The sequence below is a fragment of the Lynx canadensis genome, chromosome A2, assembly GCF_007474595.2.
Source record: "Lynx canadensis isolate LIC74 chromosome A2, mLynCan4.pri.v2, whole genome shotgun sequence".
In the NCBI taxonomy this organism is placed as follows: domain Eukaryota; kingdom Metazoa; phylum Chordata; class Mammalia; order Carnivora; family Felidae; genus Lynx; species Lynx canadensis.
This window is the reverse complement of record NC_044304.2, coordinates 21987717-22008968: the sequence shown is the minus strand read 5'-3', so window position 1 is coordinate 22008968 and position 21252 is coordinate 21987717. Positions and strand designations below refer to the sequence as shown.

The 21252-nt window shown below is 50.1% G+C and overlaps 1 protein-coding gene across 3 annotated transcripts in view; it reads right to left on the bottom strand.

Annotated features, from left to right (window-relative positions):
- Positions 1–21252, bottom strand: part of CACNA1D (calcium voltage-gated channel subunit alpha1 D) — a 303468-nt gene that overhangs the window by 86317 nt on the left and 195899 nt on the right. For all 3 annotated transcript variants that reach the window (XM_030307020.2, XM_030307023.1, XM_030307022.1), the window contains exons 9-11: positions 18482–18651; positions 2261–2348; positions 884–910 (exon numbers count right to left, since the gene is read on the bottom strand). In XM_030307020.2, the coding sequence (XP_030162880.2) occupies positions 884–910; positions 2261–2348; positions 18482–18651 (285 nt within the window). The remainder of the gene's footprint in view (positions 1–883; positions 911–2260; positions 2349–18481; positions 18652–21252) is intronic.

Here is a 21252-nt window from a genome sequence, read left to right as displayed (position 1 = left end):
GTAAAAAATTTTCTAATAGGTGTATAGTGATGTCTCACCATGATTTTAATTTGCATTTTCCTCGTGACCAATGGTCATGTCATGTGCTTCTTTGTCATCCACCTCTCTTTGGTGACATACCTGTTAAAATATATTCTTTTTTATAGTTTTCCAATTATTCACACCATATTTATGTATTATTCTTCTCATATACTGGATACTAGTCCTTTATCAAATGTTTTGCAAATGTTTTTTCTTCCGGTGTGGAGCTTATCTTCTCATATGGCCAGTGTTTTGGGTTTCGTCTCTAAGAAACCTGTGCATGACCCAGGGTCACAAAGATTTTTCTTCTGTGTTTTCTTTTAGAATGTTTACAGTTTTAGGTTTTACATTCATATGTCCACTTCAAGTCAATTTTTGTAGTAAAATGTTGTTTTTAATTGAAAAATAGCATTTATATGGAAAAGTATACAAATCATAGGTATATGGTTCAATGTGTTATTACCAACAAAACATGTAACCTGCATCCAGAGCAAGGAATACAACATCACTAGCACCTCAGAAGACCTCTTGAACCCCCCTCCATAAAAAACTTGTAATCAGAAAAGAGACAAGAAGAATCCCTCTTTAAGGACAGACTCTGGGCAGGAGTATGAAGGGTTGATTGGTGACCAGAAATTGTTCGTTGTTACGTCCTGTCAGTTTGTCTTGGGGCAAGATCTTCAGCACCTACTCTGCTGCTCTCCAGGGCAGGTGTTTGATACTTACTGGACAGACCGATCTTCCATATGAACGTTCTAGCCCACAGAGTAAAAACCAAGTCTAGAGCAACTCCATGTATAGTTGAGAAGTTAGAAAGTAAAACACCAGCACACAGGCTTAAGACAAAACAGAAGATACTGACCTGAGCTTGGATTTTGAGATGGCTTGGCTGAAAGAAAGAAAGAATACGATTTCGATTAGGAAGGTTTGAGCATTTTCTCCCCATCACTTCAGCTAAGAGATGGAAAAGCCATGCACAGAAGCCTGGGCTCAGCATCCCCAGCTTCCCCAGTGAGCCAGCAGGGGTGAGAGCAGAGCAGGAGGCGAGGTCTGCCGGGGCCATGAAGGCCAGGCTGACACCCACCGGGGCCCAGGCAGAAGACTCTTAGCCGGCTGCCCTGTGCAGCCCTGTCACAGGCCATTGATGCCGGTGGAGGTCCTTCTCCCCTGACCCCACTTCCCCAGACTGAAGTCAGCCCACCCACTCCCCTGCTTGCAACTCAGCCACACTGTGCTGCTACTACAGCAAGAGAAGCACTGGATTAGGAGTCCTGGCTCTGCTATCCACTAACTGCATGGGTTCGGGCAAGCAGCACAACTTTTTGAGCCTCAGTGTTCTCATCTGTAAAATGAGGATAACGAACGCATCCCCCCGCCTACTTTACAATGTTGTAGAGAGGGTGGAGCAAGACAACGGAGGCAAACGCACTTCTTAAATTGCTGAGCATTCTGCCCAAAACACATTATTTTTACGAATCTCTGCAAGAAGATCAAATTTTCTTAAAAACACCGCCTCTACTTTACAGAGATAAGACCTGAAGGGTACCAGCAGAAAGCAAATGAAATAAAATCGCATGGGCTCCCCAGAGTAGGCAGCACTCTGCACATTGCACACTGCTGGTCCCCACCAGGGCCCAGGTTATCCAGACAGAAGCCAACAGGGGTGAATGTGGTGGCGCCCTCCACTATTAGGAGAGGGTGGTGCAGGGCTCCAAAAACAGGTGCCGTGAGCAAAGGATAGTGGGCTCTCAGTGTCCAGCCCCGTGTACGAGGCCGCAGAGAACCCGCCAGTGAAGGAAAACTTAAATATGCAGCGCATTCTGTCAGCCGCTCTGCCATACAAACGCTTCGTCAAGGCACGGATGCCAACAGCAGACAGGGAGGAGAATCAGGCCTGTTACCCCCACCGCCGACACCCAGAGGGCCCAGCCTTGGCCGTGCCTCTTCGCTTCCACCAGCACCTAGTGGAACAGCGGAATTGCCGGGTTACCTGGCACGCCCCGCAGCAGGCTCTGCCTCAGCAGGACGGGCTGCTCTGGGGGAAGAGGCATGTGAAACGCCGGGGGCCTGGGGGCCTGGGATGGGAGGGGGGACCAAGGGGTCCAGGGTGAGCCCACCCACCCCTCGTGCACCTGAGGCTACGGCCCCGGGGCTCCACTGAAATCTGGGGTGCCTTCCCCCACACGTGTCCCTCCAAGAAGACAGGAGGGGCAGGAGGGCCAGCGGCCTCCACACTCACCAGAGACTCCCACAGCCGCCTTGGTTCTCGCCTCCACCACTTATGTTCTCCGTGTTCACAGACTCTGTCTCACTGGTCGGCATGCTGGCTGCGGGGAGAAGACAACGCTTTAGACGGGCACGTTGGTGGCTCTACGTGCCCCGGAGTTGGCTGGATGCAGATCGCCGCCACCACCAGGCAGGCCCTCTGGGAGCCTGGGAGGAGGGTGGGGGAGGGTGAGAGGTCAGGCACCTCCATGGCAGGGACCCTTTGCTCCCAGGACCTGATCTGCTGTTCTGCAAAGAAAGCCCATAGGGCACCCCTCCTCCCCATCGGGAGGAAATTCAGCCTAGGGGAGGAACTCTGGGCCTCACACCAGCGTATTCTCTTGACTTCCAGGAATGCACTGCGTGAGGCCACCAAAACAACTCAGTTACAGTGACATCTCTGTTTGCCTCAACTGCCGCTCTCTAGAAAATCTAGACCAACACTTCATACGTGAATTCTTATTTTAAATATACTGAAGGAGCAGACGTATCGGATGCAGGAGTACATGAAGGTACCAAGCACAAAATCTTTTTAAAAATTTCAGAATGCTACTCATTATTGACTAATTTATCTGATGTCTACATTCCACCGAACCAGTGCGGCCAATACGCAGAAGGCTCTCACCAAAGCGGCCAGAACCAGAGCACACAGAAAGCATATAGTCTGACAGGTAGAAGGTTTGCTCCCAACCAGTGACCAGAGGGCAAAGCTGACCGTGGTCTCAGGGTCACCGGGGTCTCTGGACACGTGTCACTCCTCTACAGCTGGATCCTGAGCAGAGGAAGTAGAGGGAAGGTAGAAAGGCACCAAGGGATGCTGGGAGGTCCCGGGACCCACCATCTGGCACACGGGCATTATTTCTCATCCACCTGACTCAACCCTATAGCATCACAGGCATGTGTTGGAGCCGGGCCAGGAAGGAGATGCAGGGCATAAAGAGGGACACAGCGCTGCACCTGCCTTGGAAAACCAATGGATGCCAATTAACTCAGAAGAGAGCCGCCTCAGGGTTCCGTGCAAGGAGTCCTGGAAACACATAGGAAGGAATGATGAATTCCGCCCTGGGTTAGGAGAGGGGTTCACTGAAGATGGAAATGTGGGAGAACCGCCCAACCACGTGCGCTTCTTTACCCTGATGCCTAATTTTGAACTGTAGTGACCGTCTTTTATAGACCTGATGGTAGCAACGGGAAGGCCTTCCCCCTGTGGGCTCTGCCGACATGGCTTTTCTTAGCAAGGATGCCTCCGGTTTGATCTGCAAAAATGGGCAGTGGTGCTGCAGGGCCCTGGTGGAGGCTCTTAGGCCGGCCCAGGCGCAGAGGGCAAAGGAGCCGGGTCAGCAAGTGCCATGGTGTGGTCGCGTGTCTGTGGGCCCTGCTCGGACAAGGGCTGGGCTCCCAGAGAGCCGAGACACATCTTTCCTGCCGAAGGGAATCCTTTTCCCTCCGTGGGCACCTAAGTCCCATAGCCGTGTCCAGGAGCATTTAGGCAAAAGTATCGAAAGCAAAATGAGCAAAAATTACAGACCAACATCGCACTACAGATATTCTCTCAGAATAAACCTTTTTTCTTCCTCAATTAAGTCAAAAGAAACCAACTACAAGCTTTCATTCACTTTTTTACTACTCCACTCAAAAAAAAAAAAGACAAAAATAAAAAACCCCACATAATCCAACCGCAGATAAGCCTTTAACAAAAGTTCCATAAACACACACACACGAGCTGTTCCTGCAATTTTCTTCTCCATGACTGATCTGTGCTCTGACTTGAGGAGAAAGACGAAAACACTGTAAAGTGCAATGAAGTTCATTGTTAATGTGTTCCTCCCATAGGTCACCCTTGTCTTCAGTGACAAAGAACATCACAGTGGGAGACTCCTACAAACGTGACCATGAGTTGTCTCTGTGCAATGCTTTTTCTTGGTAGTTACTGTCACTACTAACTAAGGGGACAGAAGTTGAGAGCAGGATGACACGGGGCATGGGGCGGGGCGTTGTCCACAGGCCCCAGTTAGCTGGACAGAGTCCCACCTCTCTGTAGGCTTTAATGTCCCATCTGGGAAGTGGTGTTACTAACTCTCCACACTCTTGAGGGTGACTTCCATCTCTAACAGGTTAACACTTCACGGTTCTACTATTAATCATACTGTAACTGTTATTACTATTTCCAAAAGAGCAAACTTCTGAACAGGCTAAATCTTTGTGGCTTCTCACTCTTCTAGGGCCACGTCCCATGATGCTGTCAATACAGTTGCTGCGTTGCATTCCTGGAGCTTCGTTTTTTAAACACTCTGATGGAAACAGATAAATTACGTATTGGCTTTGGTAAATGCAGGGGGGCATTTTGCATTTCTGGCTCTGTGCCAGTTACCAGTGAATTAAATGTACTAGTTACTCTCTGGATGTGGGAACCAAGTGGGGAGAAAGATAAGAAATACAGGCAAACTCCCTAGACAGAAACGAAGAGAGGTTAATTATGTGGCACAGTATCAGGGCTGGCTGCACTGATGGAGAGAAGTTTCCCTGCCCTCCAGGCAGACTCCATCCTTCAGGTGGGGTGGGATGGTGGCTAAGAGCAGGCTCTCCTGTCAACCAGATCTAAATTTAACCGCACCAATGTGGTCGAAGTCTCCAAGGCTCTATGTTCCCATCTGTGAAATGGAAAGTACCCACCTCACAAGGCTGTTGGCAGAATTAAGTGAGATAAAACACACTGTGTGTTTTTCTCACAGTCCTGGGTCATCCTATGTGGGTCCAGAGTGTTGGGCAATCGGTGAGGCTCACACATGGTAACTATCATCTCAGGAAGGCTCTCCCGGAGTCCCCTGGAAGCAAAGCGACACTCCCCTCATGGCCCAAATCCAGGGTCCCTTTGCCCTGACCACTTCCAGTATGGCACAGAGACATCCAGTCTGAACAATCTTCCAGGCTCCTCAGTCAGTTTTGGCTATCACTCTTGGTTTGCAGCTTTTCTGCCTAGCTTAGCCTGATGTAGACATAGCAACTTTTCTATCATTATTGTTTGACATCTAGAGAGCCACAGACCCATAATAAATAACTTAAGCCAGAATGACATCAACCAGGGCTGAGGAGGCAGCAAAGGGGAGGCAAAGGAAGAGGACGGTGACTATGCTATAACCAGTGACTCGTTTGATCCCAGAAATGGACTGTGATCCAGTCCTTACATCTGAGGGCTCTGATGGGGCCCGGCAGCCTTTCTACGTGCCCCAGCCCCTCCCTCCCTATCACAGGGTAGCATTTCCTTTCCCCAAAGTACAGAGACCGCAGGCCCAGTGGGCAAAAGCATTTCACCCTCCACTTGTATGAGGCACTCATTGTTTTTCATGTTAAAAAATCGGTCCGAGTTTTACTTCACTCAGCCCCTGTGGGACTTTATCTATGTTTTTAAAATCAAGACAGGAGGATCACAGGCTGTTAGAACTGGAAGGGGCCTCAGAGATTACATGAAGCAGCTCTGTAGTTTCACAGATAAGAGACCTGACCAATCTGCCTTGGGACACACAGGCCTGCGTGAGAAAGCCGTCCTGCTTCCCACCCGGCCACACCCCCTGTGCTTACGGTATGGTATGGGCTTCAATATGCCGGGACACGTGTGCGTTATTGATGTATGTTGATACGTATGCTGGTATATCCTTAAAATTACATTTCATATACTTAAACATACTGGTATATGTTGGTATATGTTGGTTTATCCTTAAAATGCCACACACTAAAAGTTCCAAAAGCCAAGTAAGCCTATTATCCAGCAGCCTTGGTTTGTTTTCCCGATGACCTCAGTTAACCCCTAGAAACCTGGCCTACAGCCAGGCCACCTCCAGGAGACCACCCCAGCAAGGAGAGAGAGAACAAGGATCAAGCGGCTATGGTGACTACTGGGACTTAACGAACATCCACGTAAGCAAATCCATGGGAAAACCACTGGAAGACATGCCTTTACCCTAAATGGCTGCCCCATTCAGGGTGACCACGCTGTCCCCTTCAGTACAGATTTAACAGTCATTGCTGACAAGTGGCTCGGCCTCGTTAGGGATGCAGGCGGAGACACCCCTCAGATCCCACCATGTGATCTGCCGGAAGAAGTAGGCCAAGGGGGCCATCTGCACGCAGAGAAGCTGTAAATCCTTTCCCCTCACACATTCCAGGGAATTTGAGAGCTCTGTTGAGCAAGTTTTCACTTTTTTTTTTTTTAAAGAAATTTTAATGTTTTTCATTTTTTTTTAATTTTTTTTTCAACGTTTATTTATTTTTGGGACAGAAAGAGACAGAGCATGAACGGGGGAGGAGCAGAGAGAGAGGGAGACACAGAATCGGAAACAGCCTCCAGGCTCTGAGCCATCAGCCCAGAGCCTGACGCGGGACTCGAACTCCCGGACCGCGAGATCGTGACCTGGCTGAAGTCGGACGCTTAACCGACTGCGCCACCCAGGCGCCCCGAAGTTTTCACTTTTTTAAATATAAGTTTTAAAACTATTTCCCGGGGCGCCTGGGTGGTTCTGTCGATTAAGCGTCCGACTTCGGCTCAGGTCATGATCTCGCGGTTCCTGAGTTCGGGCCCTGTGTCGGGCTCCATGCTGACAGCTCGGAGCCTGGAGCTTGCTTCAGATTCTGTGTCTCCCTCTCTCTCTGCCCCTCCACCACTCCCAAAAATAAACAAACATTAAAAAAAATTTTTTTAAGCTATTTTCAGAATCCGGGTGAAACCAGGCATCCGGGTGAGCCCGTCTAGAACAGGATGCTGACTTGCACTGCAGTCTGCCCGCTGGAGATCTAAGGGAGCTCAGGGCCAATGCTCCGTAAGCTATTCCGGGCTGCAGGATCAGGAGGAGACCTCCAGGGCAGGTGCTGAGGCTTACACATGGGTGGACTGAGAAAAGGCCCCGAGGACCGCTGCTGGCGAGGAGGCGACGCCAGACAGCAGCCCAGTGGGCCCGGCTCTGCGGACGAAAGCTGGCCTGACCTTCCCAGGCGGGGCCCTGCTAGGAGTACTCTCTGTGAACCCGCCCTGCTTCTAAGATCTAGATGCCACTATGGGCAATGCTGCACAAAATAAGCCAGGGAAGTACACCGCTGTTCAGCCCAGCACAACTAACTAGCATTTCCACCAACATGTAAACACTCCTCTGTTTACACTCACTGCCAAGAACATAGTTCTCACCAAATCTGCCTGACTTGTGAATTCAGAGAGAATCCAACACACACACACACACACACACACACACACACACACACACACGGTGAATGAGGCTGTGTGTGGGTTCAAGCAGGCAGCCCCACAGCTATGTTCCCCATTAGCAGGTATAGCAAAATCTCCAACATACTTCCTTCAGTGATGGAGCCTACTTAGGCCAAAAGATGCACACACAAAAATGTCAGAGAAGCTGGGTCTTTGTCACTGGTAACATGGGGACAAGTCCCTTCCCTTTTCCTCCCTGGGCTTAGTCAGCTAATCTATAAAATGAGTTGTTGAGTGATATCATCTCTAAGACCCATTTACCTCTGACCTGCTTGAACTGCTGAAGAGACGAAACACCCACAGGCTGTCTGGTTTTACTGCCAGCACTGAGGGAGTTTCCTTTGCACTCCCCCAGCTTGGTGAGGACAGCAGGGAATGAGCAGTATTGTGAAGCACCTGCCCACCACTTCTCAGAAGGGCCACCAGGAGTCCGGCAGCCTGCCCGGGAGAAGTGATCGCAAGCCACCTCCAGGCAGAGCCCCTGGGGCAGGGAGCAGCCCCCGAGAGGCCTCAGCCAGCCACAGGAGACCCAGGACCCATGCCAGCTGAGCCCAGAGCTCCCCAGCCTTCTCCACAAGCCTGGCACACCACGTGTCCTTCACAGATGTCCTGGGCTTCTTGGAGCCATGGTCCTCTGTTCTCCACAGGACAGGCTCTCTTGTACACTCACGGATGCCTTTCAGCATTGGCCTCCAAGCCTAAGCAACCTAAAGCTTCTCACTCTTTCCTTTCAAAGGGTGGAAGCATGAGGTTGGACAACGGAGTGGTGGCAGTCATGGCTGCCTTCTTCAGGGATAGGGGATCCGAAGTCAAGATCTTGTGGTTTTTTTATCTTATTTTCATGACAAGCACGAGCAGTGCCATGACGTCCCCTGAAGGAATTTGCCTGTGCTTGCTAGTAGGGACACGCTTAGCTGTCACAGGGTAACAGACTCTGATTGCTGTAAAGAAGCCAGACTCTTCTTGGGGAATGTGGGTCAAGGCCAGACCAAGGTTTCTGTGTCTAAAGCAGGAATGATGCCCTGACAATAATTATTTCTGTATGACTGATGACAGGGGGAGCACGGCATCCACACAAGGGCCCTCACCCCAACAGCATCATCAGGGGTCTTTTTTAGGATCATGGGGTGTTTTGGTCAATAAAAGACCTACCCCACTCAAATACAATGTTTCCTAAAAATACGAGGCTTCTTCCTCTCCCTGTATACCTCAGAAAGCTAACAAAACATCCTGGAAAAATCCCAAGACCTGAGCCCCCGTCAGGAGGCTGGGTACCTGCATACCCCACGAGAGGTCTCTTCTCTTCTGGGGACAGAACACTCATCTTCTCACGGTGATGTGCCCAGGGCTGTGGTCCTCAGTTTTCTTATGTCAGTGACAATATTTCCCACTTAATTGAAGCCCACTCTTCTGCAGAGGCCTCCAGGAGCTGCATCAAGGCCGGGTGTTCTTTGCAAACCTCTGCAAACACTAACCGAATGTGAGTCAGCCCCAGCTCTGTCCCTAACTGGCCTACCCCCACACAAGGCTCTTTCTCCTCTCAGGGCCACAGTGTGCTCTCCGGAGCGCAAGGATCTTATGTCTGACACTCTCTACTCCTGTCCACTTTCAAGTCTTCTGATGACCGTAGATGCTAAAAGCCTTTAGTCAGTCCGCCCATGTCTTGTTCAAGTCTGGGTCCTACAATCTACAAGCTCAGCATTCCCATGATGGGAGAGGCTACAGCCAAACATACAATGTAATGTGTCGCCTCTGCTGCCTTGGCAGTTGGCTTTGTGTCCCTATTTACAGTCAAATAGACTCTTCCTCCAGAGTCTGACCAAGGCCCATCTCAGTGACAGTAACTAGCTGGACTGTGTGATATGCACAGGCAAAGCTTCACGACACTTTAAGACTATAGTGGTGACCTGGCAGGCAGGACATGACATGAGTTGTCTGCCTAACTGCCCTACATGCGGACGGCCCTGCCTCTGACCCCAGGGTTTCTGATAAGGGTCTATGTTTAGCATTCTTTTTTTTAAAATTAATTAATTTATTTTGAGAGAGAAAGACAGCACGAGCAGGGGAGGGGCAGAGAGAGAGAGACAATCCCAGGCAGGCTCTGCACCATCAGCACAGAGCCCGATGTGGGGCTTGAACCCACAAACCGCGAGATCACGACGTGAGCCGAAACCAAGAGTCGAGCACCACCCAGGCACCCCTAGCATTCTTTTTTTTTTTTTTTTTACTTTTTTTTTAAGATTTTTAAAATTTATTATTTTTAAAATGTAATTTATTGTCAAATTGGCTTACATACGGTATGTAAGGTGTGCTCTTGGTTTTGGGGGTAGATTCCCGTGGTCCATCACTTACATACAACACCCAGCCTAGCATTCCTTTTTTAAAGCATAGCTTGGAAATTAACTGTGCCCCACACAAGCCCTTTCCTCATTCCAACTGGCAAAGGCAAGTGCCCCCAAATCTTTGCATCCTAGGAATAGATTTTTAACTTCATTCTGGAAACTGGAACTACTAGTTTTAGCATGTCCTGGGCAAACCAACCAGAGGGTGGAAAACCAGCAGGCCGTTTGAAAAATGTAACCTGGAAAATAAAAATCAATCAAATAACATCATTGGAATTTCTAAACAGTTTAGATGAAAAAGCCTCACTGGGGAAACGTGTTTAAGAAGTCTGTCTTCCAGTGTAAGAACATTCGTGGTGAATTAAATGTTCCAAGGGGGTTCGACTGCTTCTTTAAAAGGTATAGTTCAAACAGAAAGGAAACTGCAATGCTGTCTTGGCCAAACCACACATTTGGGGTAAAGGCAAGAAGAAAACAACATGACCGAGGTTCAAAGAAATCAAGCAGTTCAAACATAGGCATCTTATAAACACACCACACGGGCACATGCACTTCACACCAGGCCTATGTGCAAGGAGAAAGCACCAGAAGCCTCAGGACAGGAGTCTCCTGAGGGGAAGTTCAACCTCAGCCATTTACCATGATCTTTAGCCCTGCGTTGACGAAAGCCGCAAAACTTCCTTTTCTTCTTATCCTCTTTTAGCAGGTCGGCCACCGTGACTCCTTCAGGTGGAACACAGGCAATGTCATTACGATTCAGTAGAGGGCAGCAGAGAGCAGCAGGAGCAAGGGAAACGGGGCCCAGAGGACCCGAGAGGCGGCCACATCCGCGAATCCCGAACTGTCTTCCTCACCTGGACATCTATCGTTCGGGGTCTGACTAGTAGAGGGGAAGTGCGTTTTCCATAGCTAGGATACCAAATGCCTGACCCTAGGAACCTGTCCTAAATAAACAACCAACTAGCCCATCAGAGACGAAGCTTCCTAGGGTTTGGCCCCCCTGCTAAGAAGGGCGCTAGGAGAGGGCACTTGGCAGCAGTTAGGGGTCCTGGGTGGGCAGGTCCAGCCCGTATCGCCCTGTGGGTCAGGACACATGGGGGTTTGATAGTGGGCTCTGGACTTAGGCCAGGTCTACCCTCAGCCCCATCACTTCCTGGCTGGAAGACCAAGGACAGGTTACCTGATTTGGTAAGTCTTTGCTTATGTTAGTAAACGGTAAACAGTAAACGCAGTAAATATAAGTGTTGGCAAGGCGTGGTCAGCCATTATGAGTATAACTCCCCTGTGGCCACTAGGTCACAAGAAAAATGAATGTAGGGTCTCCAGCTCCTTTGGGCTCTGAGATATGCTATGACTGCAGGTAGGCTAGTCTTCAGGGTAGAGGCCACACGCTCAAGGAAGAGGGCTGCAGGGGCAGCGGGGGGAAGCAGAAGGAATCCTGAGTGGGTAAGGACATGGAGAAATGGGCACCCATAACACGGTGATGTGCATGAGGACCACCGGGCATGACACATTTCTAAAATGGGCATCGTCTGGGACCCAGCAAATCCCTTTCTGGTACTCTCTCCCACAAGAATGTGAACATCCATGTGCATGCATTTGTGCGGATTCACGGTGGCTCATGTGAAAACGAGCAGAACCTGAGTTCAAATCCCAGCTTGTCCACTTGACAAGCATGCGACCCCGGGAAGCTACTTAACCTCTTTGTGCTTCAACTTCCTCACCTGTCAAGTTCTTGCCTCCCACGGTGCTGTGAGGAATAATGGACGAGTACACCCATGGCCTGAGAACAGTGTCTGACATTTAGGAAGCACTTGATAAATGTGAGGTGTTATTATTCTGTGTTCTTTCATCGAACAAACAATCATTGGGAGCTCATATGTGTGACAAGGACCACGCCAGGTTCCAGCCACACGGTGGAGAACAGGAACAGACCCTGTATCTACCCCCAAGGAGCTCACAGTCTCCTCGTGTTAGAGGAAGACATTTACCAGACAATCACACAAAGGATGCATAAAGACATGCCTCTGACACCTGCTATAGAGGTCCAGGTGCTAGAGAGTATACAGTTCATTGTAGCAGCTTTATAATGACAATTTATTGAAAACAGCTAAAATGTGGTTTTAAAAAACACAGAAAGATGTTTATGACTCATGGTTCAGTACAAAAGGCGAGCTGAGCCACGTGAGCTGATGGGGACCTGAGTGTGGGTTGTCTGTGAAAACCTGTACGTTCTTACAGGCCCAGGTGAGGGAAGCACAGGCCCCCAACTGCCCAGCCTGGTTCCCTCATACTTTCTACACGTTGATTCTTGGCAATGAGCATATATTACTTTTGTAATTAAAACATATTAAAAACAAACACAACCCTGACTTGGACTCTACACTTGGCTATTCCTCATGTCCACACTGGGGCGACCATCCCTGTGTCTGTCTCCCGCCAACTCCTGTGAGACCTACCCGGGGCAGCCATCTGCCCCCCGCAGTACCCTAAGTGGAGGGGGGGTCTTCCAGAAGACCCCAGCGCTGGGCCCACCCCAGTCGGCTCTCCTGGTCAAAAGCACTTTCAACAACCTCTCTGGAGAGGGCAACCCTCCCGAAGCAGGTTTATCATACGTACCTCTAACTGCAGCTGTTTGCTTTACAAAGCTTTTAAATGAACATTTTCCATTTTGAACTCGCGCCCTGAAGTAGTTTAATTGTGACGAAAGCAGTTTTCTAAGTCATATTTTGAAGACACAGGCTTTGAAACAGGACCCACACATTTCCATGCTGTGTGCTTGCAAACAGCTATGCCCTTCCTGGTTTCCTGCCCAACCCCCAAATCAAACATGAGAGCAAAAGACATCCAAGTGGCACAGGGGAGGCAACTGCTGTGGCAACCTTCCATGCAGACACCTGCTGGGCAGGGGCAGAGTCCCAATGGGAGGGGCAGGGGCAGCCTCTGGGACCTCTGAGGAAGAGGAGAGCTCCTTGTGGGCATCATGCACTCCCACTTACAGAGACTATTGATCATTAATAGTTCCCACAGTGAAACTGCCCTGCTTTTCTGGCCAGAATTTTAGAATGAGCTCCCTTTAAAATGATTTCATTATTTTTAATGCCTTTTTGTTTTCTTCTTTTAAAAAAAAAGACTAATCACGGACAATGAGAAGAGTTTAAAATAGAATTTAGGCTTCCAGATTTTAATGGCCCTAGAAAAACGCCATTGTTAACTCAGAAGCAGCTGCATACGTCTAAAAAATCACTTTGAGATTTGGCAGGGTTTCTTAAGAAACTTGAAGCTCAGCAAAAAGTTAAATAAATTATCCTTGAAAATATCCCAAATTCTTAGGAACTAACTTCCAAGGGAATTTTGTCTATTCAATTAACCATGTAACACCAGCTTCCTAATAGCAAATTTATAGAATGGACGTTTTAGATATTCCATGAATGCACAAAGCTAGAATTACCAGTCACCACAGCCACCAGAGAGTCCAGTTACGGACCGACTGCTTCCCCTGTCTTCTTTCAAGTGAAAGCCTAGAACAGTGTGACATTCAGTGTGATAGCATTCCAGAGCTCCCAACCCTGGCTTCACATGGGAACCTCCAGGGACCAGCAGATAAAATCATGCCTGGGTCCCGCCGCAGACAAACTAGTCTTTGTGGGCGTGGAGTGATGGCATCAGGATGTGTCTGCACTCCCCAGGTGACTGTCATGTACAGCCAGAGTTGGGTACCACAGACGCAGACAGTGACATTTAGATTAGAGAGAAAAGATAATGTGTACGCGGCTCTAAGCACTTGATTTGACATCTGCTCTCCAACAGCAAGCATCAACCAACCACAAATGGACGTTGAACCAGAAAGCCGTGCTTCCGTATCTCAAACGTGACTGAGTCAATAGGTTTGCCTCCCACCAATACTTTAGAACCGTACAGGGTTCTAGGAAAGTACAGGGTTAGGAAAGTACAGGTTTAGGAAAGTACAGGGATGTGTTCCTAAAAGGGGTCCTTAGCCTGAGGTTGTTCAGAGGTCCTGTAGAATCTGCAAGAATAATTCTGTGTAGGTCAAGTTTTACTGCAGTCTGATGACAACAGTAGTAGTAAGTACACTTATGGCAATAGTGACCCTTACTAGTTACTGACCATCTAATCCTCATGACAATCCCATGGGCAAACACCTTTTTTTAAATGTAATATATTGTCCAATTGTCTTACATACAACACCCAGTGCTCATTCCAACAAGTGCCCTCCCCCATGCCCATCACCCACTTTCCTCTCTCCCCCAACCCCCATCAATCCCCAGTTTGTTCTCTGTATTTAAGAATCTCTTATGGTTTGCCTCCTTCCCTCTCTGTTTGTAACTATTTTTCCCCCTTACCTTCCCCCATAGTCTTCTGTTAGGTTTCTCAAGTTCCACATATGAGTGAAAACATGATATGTCTTTCTCTGACTGACTTATTTCATTCAGCATAATACCCTCCAGTTCTATCCACATTGCTGCAAGTGGCAGGATTTCATTCTTTCTCATTGCCAAGTAGTATTCCATTGTATATATAAACCACAGGTTCTTTATCCATTCATCAGTGGATGGACATTTAGGCTCTTTCCATAATTTGGCTATTGTTGAAAGCGCTGCTATAAACACTGGGGTACAAGTGCCCCTATGCATCAGCACTCCTGTATCCCTTGGGTAAATTCCTAGCAGTGCTATTGCTGGGTCATAGGATAGATCTATTTTTAATTTTTTGAGGAACCTCCACGCTGTTTTCCAGAGCAGCTGCACCAATTTGCATTCCTACCAATGGTGCAAGAGGATTCCATGGGCAAATATCTTTACCCCCTTCTCGCAGACAGGAAAATGGGGGCTTGGAGACACTGGGTAGTATGCCTAGCACTCAAGTCCAAATTCTCAGTCATAGCCCATTCCAGAGAAGGGGCATCTACATGCTGTCTAGCCTCTGCCTCCAAAGTCTCATGACCTCTTATTAATGGCTTCTGATACCCCCTTTGCTTGTACAGGGTGAGGCTTAGCAAGGGTTTCCTGTCACACTGTCACTTAATCCCCCCATGTCTGCAAGGAATCTGTCCCGATCCCATCCAGGACCCAGCTGAAAAAGGGCAGTCAGTGGCATACACGTCCCAAGGCAGTGTGAATAAGGCAAGGGTCCCTAGGGAATGTCCCACCCCCTTTCCCAAAGAAAATGCAGGAGCAGGGCTGGGGTGCTAACTATGCGGGCATGGATCTTACACACCCAGGGAGCATGCTGGCACCGGCAATGCCCACCTGCACTGCCTGCCAACAGGTGACAGAGACCAGACCTGGCGTGTGCAGGTGGTAAATCAACCATCGTCGGCTGACGAGGGGGATGATGCAGGCCTCATGGAAACCCCCTTCCCCTGTGGTTTCTGGCTGTGACAAGAAGAAAATGGATGGCCACCACGGGGTGTCCCTGAGAAACCTCAGAAGCTTTCCTTCTTCAAAAGTTCTGGGCTGCTGGGAATGTATTCAGGGAGGCCCACTTCCTTGCTGGGAGGAGACTTGGGGCTCTTGTCTTAAGTCAGTTAAATCTCTACATGGCTCCCAAAGCCTGGGATTTATGTCTTTTTTTTCTTTAAGGTATGTTTATTTTTGAGAGAGACAGAGAGAGAGCTCGAGAGCGCAAGCAGGGGAGGGCAGAGAGGGAGGGAGACACAGAATCTGAAGCAGGCTCCAGGATCTGAGCTATCAGCACAGAGCCTGATGCGGGGCTTGAACTCATGAGATCATGACCTGAGCTGAAGTCAGACACTTAACCGACTGAGTCACCCAGGCGCCCCTGTATTTATTTCAGACCCTAATCATCAAGGCTCCGGGCATCTGGTGACTCGGGAAATCAGAGCCTCACTCCACAGGAAACCCCAGCACCTGGTGGAGTACTCCCACAGAAGGGTGTGCTCTTCAGTATCCAAGGTCAAGCTGGTTACCCAGGCTGAGTCACACGGCACTGTGCACGGCAGAAACCACAGAGCTGACATTCCAGAGATACGGCGCAGCTTTGTGGGGTTGGGAGTCCTGGTTACAGAGTGAACTCTGAAGATCTACCACTTTTAAAGGTGGGTTATTTCTTTCCTTGATTATACTACTAAGCAATGCACTTAAGGGTTTGGAACATTTATAACCGTCTGTACCTTGTTTGTGTGATTTCCCTAGCCTAAGAGGTACCCTCCTCTCTGCCACTTTTCGAAGCCACAGGCTGTTCCTCCCTTGAGCTCAGCAGGAACACCACCTCTTCTCGGGAGCCTCCCTTGCATTCCTCCCAGGGCTGCTTCACTGTGCCTTACGGGGCTCCCACAGAAGACTGCTGGCCCCTGATCACATTGCTAGCTTGCCCGTTCTGTTTTAAGCTGAGGCACCGCCCCCTCTGTCTTCCCTCCTCAGCTAGGTTTCCAAAGGCAGAGGAACTGATTTTGTCATCACGTGGCCAGGTCCTTTACACACACTGGCAGGACACAGGAAGGACTGGGCTAAGACAGAGTGGGCTCTCAGGACTAGCAGAAGCCATCGCCTTGAGTCCGGGGAAAACACCCACTCCTCCAGCCACGGGCCACAAGCGCGGTCCCACCACAGCTGCTGCTGGCAGTGCTAACAGGGGTGAGGAAGCTGGGGCAACGAAGAGATGACAAGCTCACGCGGCCCCCCACCCCCCATCGGGCACAGCTAAACTGGCCGAGGAAGGCTCTCACTCAGGAGAAGGCACAATACTTGTGTCGGCTCACACCGACATGTCACATCAGGACAGGGAGGGAAGGGCTGGCAGACCTTCCCAGGTCAGCACCAAAGATGGAGTATGGAAAGGAAGAGGGGAAAAGCAAGGCAGGCATCCCCCAGGCTGCAAGTGTGACTCATTGCCGGCCACACGGGAGGTGCGGAGGCTGCGAGGAGACCACGAGTTCAGGTTCAAATGCCTTGAAGACACACAGACACCCTTCTTACACCCGGTCACCTAAAGGACAGCACCAAGTTTGGAACTGGGACGAAAGTCCCCTTGTGAACTCCCATCTCAGAGTCAGCACACAAAGTCAGCTCTAGAAATCCTCCGGCAGCCTCCTGATGCTCAGCCACTGAGTCCCTAGCCTCCTCCTCGAGGGAGCGGCACCAATGACGCTGGGAAGCAGCAGGGAGGGGAGAGGAGCGGCCTGCACCCCGCCGGCCCCCCAGGAGCACACAGGACTAAGTCAATCATCTGCAACTGTGACAGCAGGAAGGCCTCACTCCCCATGGAAGCAGGGACCCAGAGTCCCCAGCTGGAAGCAGCCGAAGGCCACCTCAGTCAGCCGTGGGCCACTTAGCCTCCATAGGCACAGAGGCAGCACAAGCCCTCCCTCACCCAGCCTCCCCCTGCCCACCCTGCATACCCTCTGTGCTCCGGCCAAAGGAACAAACAACCTCAGTGTCCTCCTCATACCTCTGCCGTGGCTCAGGATGTTTCTCCTGACACTGGCAGACCTCAGACCCGTCCATCCTTCCAGGCTCAGGGCCAATGCCTCACAGCTCCGTGCTGGAGCCCTGCAGCCAGCCATCGTCCCCCTCGGCACCCCGCACCCAGCTTGCCACCCCTCGCAATCCACACCTCTGTCCCCTGGTGCTGCACCTCGGCAAGCACAGGCCTGCCCTCCCCCAGAAGAAGAAAACTGCTGATGACCGCACACCCAGCACCCACCTTGCTGAGTGAAGGCGTGACTACACGCCGTCTCAGGGCCCCTGCCCAAGGGGGCTCGCTCAGCCATCTCCTTCTGCCTTGGTTCCCAGGCCTCTCGAGGGACGCACACCTTTGAGACATGTTCTTGGTCTTTACCATCAACTATTCTAGACTTCAAGCAAAGTCCAAGCGTCTCAGTCAAATCCACTGCTGAATGTCAATCTCTGCTTTTACCTGAGGCACAGATGGCCCAGGAAGCATAAGGGCACATCCGTGAGGAAAGCAGGTGGTGAAAGAGACACCTTGGGTGACAATGGCAATTAACGCCAGGCTTTGCTGGGCGTCGGGCCTTCCTGCTGCAGAAAGTGCCCGCAGTGCCTGGTACCAGGGTGGACGACCAGGCGAGTGGGCTCCAAGCGGCTATGCTGACTCCCACGCCACCTAACACTGCCCAGATGGGTCAGCTGCTTTCTTCCCAGCCCCTGATGGGCTAAGCATCTGCGACCCCACCCCACCCCCATGTAGAGCTCAGGTGAGGGCCACTTCAGGCCACACGAGGCTGGAGAGGGACACTGCTCTTCAAGTTCTTGTCCAGTAACACAGCTCCCTCTGAAGGGAAGGAAGGAGCTGTGACTTTGTATCCTGTGCTGCAGGGTCAATGTGTGCTGCCCACACAGAAGGGGCTTCCCGAATTCCCCGTGGGTGAGTGTGGCTGACCCTCCTCTGCCTTAAAACCGTGTGACCAGGTACAACTCTAACACCCGAGCCTCCGGCAGAATCTTAGAGGTGGTACGAGCACACCGTCCTCTCTGATGGGCAGCCGACAGGGTATGTGACCGCAGGCCGGGCCAGGGGGAGAGACGTCTCTCTGCCTGGCGGGGGTGTGAGTCACACACAAGCTCTCTCTGGTCAGGAGTAGGAAGGTGCTACATACTGTTGCGTTTGCTTTCCTCTCCTCCTTCTTCCTCGTTCTCAGGATCGATGTCCTCTGCTTGGGTGATCCAATCCAAGTAGCCCTTTAGATCCTCCTCTAGCTGCTGCTTCTCCCGGAGCTTCTGGAAATCTCCCCGGGCTTTAGCCTTCTCTCTTTCCTTTGAGAATTCTCTGAGGGAGGCGGAGAGAACAAGCACATGTCAGGACGTCCCTAGGGACCTGCACCGTGAGCCATCTGTCCTGCTGCACAACAGTCTTGTGGCAGGACACACAGCACTGAGTAACAGCCACACAAGCACAGCAACAGAGGCCACACATGTGGACAGGACACAGGACGGTGTCTTCCTAAGCAAGACTGTGGGTGTCAGAGCTGCAGAGACCACATCAACACACATGCGCTGTCTCAGAAAATGAACAATCCCAAGGAGCCCAGGCCAAAATCATCATGTGCTGTCATGGCGGGTCTCCTGACACCCCCCCGCCATTAGCTTGAACTCAGAGGTCCCCCACCTCCCCCAGAATGTCCCCAGATGCCAGTGGAAGCTGGCATCACACTTCAAAGAGAAAGGACCCAGGAGGGCTAAGCTGTGGTCAAAGAGGGTATGCACCAAGTTTAGGGTTTCTTCAGTATTTTCAGCCAAAGGTAGCATTCCTGACCCTTGTGTCCAAACTAAGAGCCAGGAGGGGGCTCACCCTCATGGCCCAGTTCTCCCTTCCCACGCAGGAAACAGAGCACTGGTGAAATGCTATTGTTGTTCATAACCCTCACTTCTTGCCATGGTCTTTCCCCAAAAGTCTTCCCTGCAGGAGATGAAGAGGCAGTACAATTTGTTGCCCATTTATGGGAACACCTGCCCTGGAAAGGCTTTGGCAGACGTGTAAATGTTCCCAACTGCTCGTTGTTTACTCCACCTTTTGCGTCTGCAGTCCTACATCCACACATACACATAGAATCCCACATGTGTTCAGGCAAGCCTGGGAGTCAGGTGGATGATTACCCAATTTTCATGTACAAGGAACCATCTGCATTTCCAACCGCGAATGCTTACAGGAGCCAAGTTACACGAGTTATGGATTTCGTAAGCACGATTAAAAAGCTGCTAAAAAAGCGGATGAGATTCAGCACAGCTTCTGCGCACACGGCCCTGGATTCTGATGGAGGTTACCTCCGCGGCCCTGGATTCTGATGGAGGTTACCTCCGCCTTCCGTCTGCCGTCCTGCCAGCCCAAAGCCCCCACGTCTCCCTGTCAGGGGCCTCTTCACCCCAACCCAGACAACCGACAAAGAGGGAAATGACCTGCCTTCATAAAGCCAACCCCTCTTGTCTCTCTTCCCTCTTGCCCTCCACCCTGGGCTATAAAAGGGACTAACAGGCACTTGAACGCTCAGCGACACTGATGCTTCAAGTTAAAAACTGGAGTCCTTACCAAGGCGCTACCCTCTGCCTAGTAAAAAAGGATGACCCTCATTGCTCCCCAGTCACTCACCTCCCGAATGCCCCAGAACCTGTCCTTGGCTCTGTCACGGCTGATCCATCCCCACCTTCTCCCTCTAAAAAATGAGGAGAGGGCAGGACTATGGGGCATGCTGGGCCCATCCCGCAGGGGAGCTGACCTCAGAGGGTTCGCAGGGTGAGCCAAAGCTGATTAAGACTCAGATGCTTTCTGCACTCCACCCAGGGGCCTTTCCTGCAAGGGAGAATCCCTTCCTGTCTCACGTAGGAAGGGCCATCACAGGCGGCGTCTTGCTGTTCATGCAAACCAGACCCTCAGAACGATTTGGGGCTTCTAGGCCTCCCAGGCCTCCTGAGACACAAGACATATGCAACTCAGTTATGCAACTCAGTTTTGGGGAGGTTCACCAAGTCAATATGAATTTTGAAGAAGTCACACCCAATCCATAATGTCCATCCCTGGAGAATGAAGTGGGGGCCCTGGAGGCTTACATGTCAACATGTCCCTTTTCTTAAATACATTGTAGGGGCGCCTGGGTGGCGCAGTCGGTTAAGCGTCCGACTTCAGCCAGGTCACGATCTCGCGGTCCGTGAGTTCGAGCCCCGCGTCAGGCTCTGGGCTGATGGCTCAGAGCCTGGAGCCTGTTTCCGATTCTGTGTCTCCCTCTCTCTCTGCCCCTCCCCCGTTCATGCTCTGTCTCTCTCTGTCCCAAAAATAAATAAACGTTGAAAAAAAAAAATTTAAAAAAAATACATTGTAAAGAACAACCGGGTGGGCCTCATTTGTATAGTCTGCCAAAAGTAAGCACAAATCTTTGTGTTTTGATTCTGAACTTGAAGTGTGAAATTTACACGGTTATAATACAAACAGGGTATTCTTATTCCTAGAGTCATATCCTATCTGAGTTCTTGAAAAAGATTACAAAGATAGCAAAAGAGTTACCAGAAAAATTTAAGGGCTTTATAAAAGAGGATTTTGCTTTAATATCATATTTTATAAAGTGTTTTTTTGCATTAGAAATACAAAAAAATAACTCTCTAACAAGCTCTATCGCTGTTGTACATTCTTGGTTGTTGAGACACAGGAACACATGCATAGATAAAATCCTACTATGAGTAAAATTTCTGAGAATAAAAACCATTGCCAGGCTTATGGCCCATTTATTTTAAGTAATAGTCGCTATTACACAAGTTCAGGTAATAAAGTTGTTGATGTAAACCCTCTGAACTGCTTTTAGACAGTTCTGAATGGTCTAATACTCAACAGACATGTAACATTTGCTGATTTGGACAGAACTGAGATTTGCAAGCATAAATC